The following is an 8,152-nucleotide window of genomic DNA, read 5'->3' as shown; positions in this document are numbered from 1 at the left end:
AACAAGTGATTGTAGGTATGTTTTCACATAAGATTTAAGAAATACTTCCACTTTAGCGCCAAATTATCCCTTTACACATCACTCTGGGACAAATTTGGCCGTCACTATACAGAAAGCTGAATTAGTTCCAAACATTTTTATATAAAACACACAGGGATCAGTTATATCCAAACAAAAACATATGTCAAAATGCCCTTAGACCTTGGAAGGTTAAGTTGCCTTGGCTGTGGTTTCGGCTGTTTCGGCCAAACTTGTCCACACGGAGTAGGGGTGCACCGATTCGATATTAAGATTGGATATCGGTCCCGATATTGACAAAATTGCTGGATCGGGGATCGGAAAAATGAACAGATCCACGGGCCGATCCAGTTATTTTTTGTTCCCTCTGTGTCGCACGTGTGTCGCATGCTGGAAGAGTTGAGTGTACAAATAAATAAGAATTCAATACATTCCATCTATGTTATTTTGTCTTAGTTAGGAAATGAATGTTTAGTTAGGAAAGTCTGGTGCCTTTAGTCTCTTCCACAGGGTGGAAGGAAGTTATAAGGTGTAAGGGGTACAGTGTATTATTAATTCAACAACGGTATCAGATCGGTATCGGGTATCGACAGATACACAAAGCCCTGGCATCGGTATCGGGACTGAAAAAGTCGGATCGGTGCATCCCTAACACGGAGTTGGGGTTTATCTTTTCTTTTAAAAAAAGAATTGTCCTTTGTTAGTTCTTCATGTTCACGTGCAGTTTGGTTAAAACCCTTTTTCTGTCCTCTTATGTTTCTGGGTAAAGTCAGCCCTACATGTCCCCACACAGAGTCCACAGCAGTCCCAGTAAAACCAGTAAAACCAGCGGAGCGTTTCGTCCAGAAGCCGAGTTGTAGACCTTGACGCGTCCTTCGACAGGCGTATAAACTATCTTCTTTTTCGCGATGTAGCTCGACACGACCGAAATGTCCAAATCCCCTGGAAAAGGAAAAGGAAAAGGAAAAGGAAAAGGAAATGAGGTTCAGATGCAAGGCTCCTTCACGAGTTCACGAAAACATGCAGGGAGACAAAAACAAGCATCTCACCGCTGTCGTGTTTGAGCTTCTCGTCTCGGATCATGGAGAATTCGTCTCCGCCCGTCACGAGGAAGGACGGCAGCACCACGCTGTAAACCGTCTCATCCTGGACCGGTTCGTAGCGAGGAACTCGACACTTTGTGCAGAGGATGCTGAGACTCTTCACCCGATGCCCCTCGGGTTTGGACAAGTCAAACTCGACATGAAATCCTGTCGGGGTGGGGGGTGAGGACACACGGAAACATCATCGGTCTGACTCATCCATCGATACGTGGCTGAGGATTAAACATGTCAAGAGAACAGAATATCTAAAACTACCGAGCTGGCGTCAAATATCTGCTCAGATTTGCTGTTGTTTAAACTAGGGATGGGTGGTGTTTGGTGTTTTAAGCCCCCAACGTCGTCTTCCAGGCAGCGCTGCCTGGAAGGCACTAGGATTAGGCAATGGTTAGGGTTAGGGTTAGGTGCGTTGAAGTCGACGGTCACAGCGCTGCCTTGAAGTCGACGTTGGGGGATTAAAACACCATCGAGCAAGATGGGTGTCACCAAAACTCTAGCAGTTGGTACCGATACCAACAAAAGTACACGATACTCGATCCCAAAGTCGAGTTGAGAGGGCAGGGAGAACATGATTTACATGTAATCTGGAGAAAATGTCCGTCTTCTGGACCCCACAGCCAGCTGCTCTAAATGTATATATATATATATATATATATATATATATATATATACACACACACAAATAGGAATGACGTTAAAATTACCGGACACTTGGAGGAACTCTCCGCTGCTCTGGCCGTAGCGTCTCACTGAGTGTTCGAAGGCTTTAAACAGCGTGGAGCCTTTCAGCTGCACCAGGTCGAAGGTCCCCCCGAAAGGTAAGACGGAGATCAGGTCCTCCATGGTGATCAAGCCTATACCGACAAACACATCAACACCGTTTTATGGAAGTTCCTCTGACAAAAACGGTTATCCAAGAAAACACCCAATCGTCAATGATTGTGTGTAGTTTCACTTTGAGGAAATAGACAATATGAAAAGACACGTGAATAGGATTTAAAACACGGGTCTCACACTCAAGGTCCTCACAAATTTAGATCCGGCCCACATATTAACGTAGGTTCCCAGTGCGTTTTGGTCCGCCTAGATAAACACATGCAGATGTTTTTCTAAATCCTCCTGATGCAGATGTTCTTTCGTTCTTGCTCAATTCTTCAGTAAGAGGGAACAGATTTTTGTAACACTGTTTTATAGCCCATGTCATATTTTTCCCTTTTCTGTTGGACTAAAATGAACTAAAGCACATGGATGCTGAAGAGTAGAGCTGCTAAGGCTGGACAGCATGTGTAACTTAATCTTAAATCTGACTAGTTCATGTACTGTTAATATGTTGACCTGAATTTTTTTTAATTGTTTGATTCCTCGCTGAATGTTTTTCTTTGAACGTTCTGGCTCTGCCTATAAAATATTTCTCAGTTATTTTTTTTAAAATGCTTCCATGGAAATGATTGCGTTACCGTTTCTGGTGTGTTCGTCCACAGACGTGCGGACGCCCCCTCCGTTGAAGATGCAGGCGCTGACGTGGTTCCACTGTACAGCGTCTGCGGACCGGATGTTGTTGTCGACCTGAAGAACGGAAATCACAAGCAGATTGGGTTCAACATTGGGGGGGGGGTGGGGGTTGAGATCTCCAGCTATCTATCTAGGGAGGTCCCGGGATATGTCTGCATTAGGGTTGGGTACCGAAACTCGGTGCCAATAGGGAACCGGTGCAGACGTAAACGGTAGTAACGAGACCGAATAAGAACGAAAGTTTCGGTGCGAAAACTTCAAATAAAAGCACTAAAACTATTTAAAAAACTTACAAACATACAAAAATGTAGGAAAAAACCCAGATTATTGGATTATACCGGATTATTGTTGGGCTGTAAATTACGCCTTTGTATGTATGTGTTAATTTGTTTCTGTATTTGTTTTATTTCATATTAATATTTAAATATGTTTCTAAGTAGGCACCCAAGCAAAGAAAATTCCCAGTGCGGTGCTACGGTGTTTGGTGTTTTAAGCCCCCAGCGTCGTCTTCCAGGCAGCGCTGCCCGGAAGGCACTAGGATTAGGCAAAGGTTAGGGTTAGGGTTAGGTGCCTTGACGTCGAAGGTCGCAGCGCTGCCTGGAAGTCGGCGTTGGGGGCTTAAAACACCATTGAGCTACGTACCTGGCAATAAATCTTTTTCTGATTCTGACGATATTAAACATAAATGTTACTATCTGAGGAGTTGTACCAGAGTCACTGCAGCTTCACCCTCAAGTTGTTCTCGGGTCCAATTTTTATTTCTATTTCAGAGATAAGGGTTTCGTTCACATTCCCCGTAAATAACTAAAATAATAATAAAATGGTTTCAAAACAGTATCCTGACGACACTTTGACATATACCAGTCTGTGACATCCATCAACATCCTGTACGTTCCTCTCATCTTAACTCTGATCTATTTTGTTATCATGTACTCACGTTTCCTCTTTAAATACCTACCATGGCATCACAGATCAGGTTTCCCAGGTTGCACTCCCGAAAGCGACACTCCTCAGTGGTCCCGTTCAGGAAGACCAGAGTCTTTCCCACCGTCTGAGCCGAGAAGTTGGCCAGATTCTTTTTCCATTCCTCCACGTCGGCAAGAACGTCCGGATCTGGATTAATCATTGAGCCATTCAAATTAAGAAACAAATGAAGACATCAATGTTATTTATTTCATGTCTGAAAAAGACCCTAACCCTTTTTAACCTGTTTTTCAACCTATGTTCCTATGTGTTTGTGTCTAAGTGACTGATGGGAACAACAATCTCTGACATCGGTCCAGTATTTAGAGAGATCGCTGCAGTTGGCAGCAGAGAAACAAGCTACAATGGAAGTTAATAGGGTTATTGTCCAGCTTGTATTTATCTTCACAAAAGTGCTCATTTTGCCGCTGACAGACTCAGATTATTATTCTAAGTGTCTGACAACATTATGGAAAGGCTTTCTAAGGAGGTCGACCTTTCTGTTAAAGAGTAAGATCCTTTTTTTAAACATAAAAACATCCGCGGAATTGCGTTGGCTAAACCCACCAGACTCCATGTAAATATTAGCATCGTAAAACACACTTCATTCAAAGCCGACAGAAACAAAATAAAACTATGAAAAGACGTTTTGGGTCGTCTTTCCACTTTTCCAGCCATCACTACTCTAGTTTTGGTTGAAATAAACACAGAGTTTACCGATTTACATGTGGAAATATGTTGGTTCTATACACGCTAAAAGTGCTGTTTTTTTTAAATGGAGTCTGGTGGGTTTAGAGCTAGCTACTTCAGAGCTGTTTCTGGTTAAACAGAAAGGTCTCAAAGATGTTTTAAAGGTCTATCTCTGTAGGGATCCTTTACATAATGTTGTCAGACACTTAGAATAATAATCTTAGGCTGTCAGCGGCAAAGCGAGCACTTTTGTGAACGTAAATACAAACAATTGTCCTATTAACTTCCATTGTAGCTTGTTTCTATGCTGCCGACTGCAGAGATCTTTCTTAATACTGGACCAATGTCAAAGATTGTTGTTCCCGTCAGTCACTTCGACACAAACACATAGGAACATAGGGCCCAGGTTGAAGAAAAAAAAAAACGTAGTTACTCTTTAAAGGAACATGCCAACTTATTGGGAATTTAGCTTATTCATCGTAACCCCCAGAGTAAGACAAGTCGATACATACCCTTCTCATCTCTGTGCGTGCTGTAACGCTGTCTGAAGGCTCCAGCGGCATCAGCCCATCACAGAACAGGCAGGTGAATGGTTCCAGTAATCCTACTGCTCCGAATAAGTGACAAAATAACACCAACATGTTCCTATTTACATGTTGTGATTTGTAGAGTCACAGCGTGTACAAAAAACAGGAAAATTTTGGCGTTATTTTGTCACTTTTGTCAAAATTCGGAGCAGTAGGGTAGTTGGAACCAGTTACCTGCAGGATCTGTGCTGGGCTAAGCTAATGCTGGAGCCGTCAGACAGCGTTATAGCACGCACGGAGATGAGAAGGGTACGTATGGACTTGTCTTACTCTGGGGGTTACTGTGAATAAGCTAAAGTCCCAATAAGTCGGCGTGTTCCTTTAACATAGAGAGAGTGGGGGAAAAACGCCAAAGTCTGAGAAAGATACGAAATGTTCTGTTGTCTTTACCAAGGCTGTTCTCGTCAACCCACCCATGAGAGAGAGAGAGACATCATGGTTTTCAAACGAGCAAAATGGCAGTTGGTCAAGGCCACACCCCCACCCTCCACCTTGCCCCCTCTCCTCCTCAATAGCTTCAGACACAGAAATGGCACATCCTAAAGAAAGCTCATTGTGGGACAGGCTCTAGTGGCTGGAATTCTGCACCAAGGCTGAATTTCAGGAAAGAGACTTCAGATACAGTATTAGGGGACCACTAAGGTCTATATAAAAAAGACTTCAGATACAGTATTAGGGGACCACTAAGGTCTATATAAAAGAGACTTCAGATACAGTATTAGGGGACCACTAAGGTCTATATAAAAGAGACTTCAGATACAGTATTAGGGGACCACTAAGGTCTATATAAAAGAGACTTCAGATACAGTATTAGGGGACCACTAAGGTCTATATAAAAGAGACTTCAGATACAGTATTAGGGGACCACTAAGGTCTATATAAAAGAGACTTCTGATACAGTATTAGGGGACCACTAAGGTCTATATAAAAGAGACTTCAGATACAGTATTAGGGGACCACTAAGGTCTATATAAAAGAGACTTCAGATACAGTATTAGGGGACCACTAAGGTCTATATAAAAGAGACTTCTGATACAGTATTAGGGGACCACTAAGGTCTATATAAAAGAGACTTCTGATACAGTATTAGGGGACCACTAAGGTCTATATAAAAGAGACTTCAGATACAGTATTAGGGGACCACTAAGGTCTATATAAAAGCATCCAAAGAGCACCACGTCATGGGACCTTTAACTGTCGTCGCTGCGTGACGCTCACATTTTATTCGGCTAAACTTAACTACAAACTGCCGCTGATATTAGCTCTGTATTCGAAGGATTTGGTACGAACTGTTGTGTATAATCCATGCGTTGCTTTACCCTGTGGGATCTTCCCATCCAGCAGAATGGGGTTTCCTGTGGCCGTCTGCACGTTCCCAGAATCGTCAAAGGTCACCTTAAGATAACCCAGATATTTTCCAAAGGCGTAGGCCTGCACGACAGGAACCTCCCGCCCGTCGTCTGAGCTCACCATGAACGGGTAATCACCTGCACGGACTTCAGAAGAAGGAGGGGATCCTGGGAAATAAAGTGTGGAGAGAAAGAACGATTAAAATCGAGAGTTCTGACTTTATTTTATAAGTTTAACCACCAGTGTGAGTTTAAACTCACACTGGTCCTCTTCTTTCGTATTCTTTTGTATTCTGTTAAAGATGCAGTAGGTAAGTCTTATAAAACTAACTTTTTGTCATATTTGCTGAAACTGACCCTATGTTCCAGTAGAACTACATGAATTATGTAAAAAAATAAGACAGCTCCTCTGGCACCTCCTACAGCCTGTAGTGCCATTGGCAAAATTCCACCGCTCCCGGTTGATTTTCTCCAATCAGGGCCACAGGGGGGTCTATCTGCCTGTCAATCACTGCTCAGGCACGTACACGCATATATAGCGTTCTCCCCTCCCCCCCTCCCCGCGCACAAGCTGCAGAAAGGTTTCCCAAAACTCTGTGAATAATGAAGTGGCTTTTCAGAGGTGGCATGGCTGCAGGATTTTAAAGATCTGAAGAACGATGCAGATGTAGCCACATTTCCTCTCAACAGTGAACATAATTACCACGAATGATTTATCTTTCACTTGGTTATTAGTAGTCAAAAGTCCACAAAGCTACGTTGGTGAGGATGATAGTAACGTTAGCACAGTGGTCGGTCTGATGTGATGCTGAAATGGCTAACGGTAGCCTGCTAGTTAGCATCGTTTTACTGTTGGTGAGTAAAGTTAACGTTGTGTTGGTGTTTAGTTATTGAACATGTTGTCTGTCTGACATGCCTATAGGCAGTTCTGTCAAACTCCGCTGTGTGGGAGGGGCTTAGGAGACGGTTTGGGCTGCAGCAGAAAGGGGGGAGGGACTGAGAAGTTGTCGATGTTCAAATTTGTTGGCAAAGTCCTGGCTCTTCACAATCTTACCTACTGCAGCTTTAACTCCTTAAAGTTTAAGGAGTACAAAGGTGATTTCACAAATAATGACTCATTTTTATTACTTAATGAATGTTGACACATTCCCTTCAAGAGTTTGCCCAGAATTTCATCACCTCATTCCTTTGAACTTTTCAGTTTGGTAGTGATTTCATTTCAGAGGAAACTACAATTAAATTAAAAAAACTCCTACACATGGTTTTCATCAGAGCTTATTTTCTTCTTCTCATTTCCTCTACCACAAAATGTACACTCCATTTCTAATCTGGCTTTTTGACAATAATCAAACGTTTTATTTCTTTCATCATTTTCAGGAAACTTCCTTTTCTTTTTCACATTCTTCACATACAGCTGCAGCACAGGAGTGGAAAGAAACCCATTACAATTACTCCTATAACTCAGTCCTTCCAGAAAAATGTGGAGTTTTTTTGTGATTGTTGCGGGGCAAAAATCCTTGATTATGCGGCATGTTTTCTTAAACAATGCGATGGAATATGCTATATATGATATTTATGCAATTTTATGCGATGAAATTGCGGGAACTTGCAAAAACTGCGGTTTGATGAAAAAGAGAAAAAAAAGTGATTCCCCCAACACCCTGCTTTTCGATGATGTTCACGTCACATAATTACGTCACTTCATAACGTTCCCATGGCAACAGGGGAAAATGGCTGCTCTTGTGTGAAGTGAACCCAACATTTTTAAACTTTCTGCTAAGATATATCATGGGACTTTTTTGCAACGAAAATGCGGGGATTATGAAATCATGCAAGCGCCGCATATTTTGCGTGAAAATCGGCAATTTATGCGGCGAAAGTGCATCACATAATCACGTTTTTCTGGAGGGACTGGTAACTGTAATTGAGTAGT

General features: G+C 42.4%; 1 protein-coding gene across 1 annotated transcript in view; it reads right to left on the bottom strand.

Moving 5' to 3' along the window:
* nt5e (5'-nucleotidase, ecto (CD73)) overlaps positions 1–8,152 on the bottom strand; it is a 28,223-nt gene that overhangs the window by 64 nt on the left and 20,007 nt on the right. Inside the window, exons 4-9 of the mRNA XM_039782728.1 lie at positions 6,190–6,387; positions 3,589–3,743; positions 2,576–2,684; positions 1,823–1,972; positions 1,068–1,268; positions 1–960 (exon numbers count right to left, since the gene is read on the bottom strand). The exon at positions 1–960 is cut by the window's left edge and continues 64 nt beyond it. Of these exons, the coding sequence (XP_039638662.1) occupies positions 794–960; positions 1,068–1,268; positions 1,823–1,972; positions 2,576–2,684; positions 3,589–3,743; positions 6,190–6,387 (980 nt within the window). The 3' untranslated portion in view covers positions 1–793. The remainder of the gene's footprint in view (positions 961–1,067; positions 1,269–1,822; positions 1,973–2,575; positions 2,685–3,588; positions 3,744–6,189; positions 6,388–8,152) is intronic.

The sequence above is a fragment of the Perca fluviatilis genome, chromosome 18 (genome assembly GCF_010015445.1).
Source record: "Perca fluviatilis chromosome 18, GENO_Pfluv_1.0, whole genome shotgun sequence".
Taxonomy (NCBI): domain Eukaryota; kingdom Metazoa; phylum Chordata; class Actinopteri; order Perciformes; family Percidae; genus Perca; species Perca fluviatilis.
Note: the sequence above shows the minus strand (reverse complement) of the source record. Positions and strands in the feature narration are given on the sequence as shown.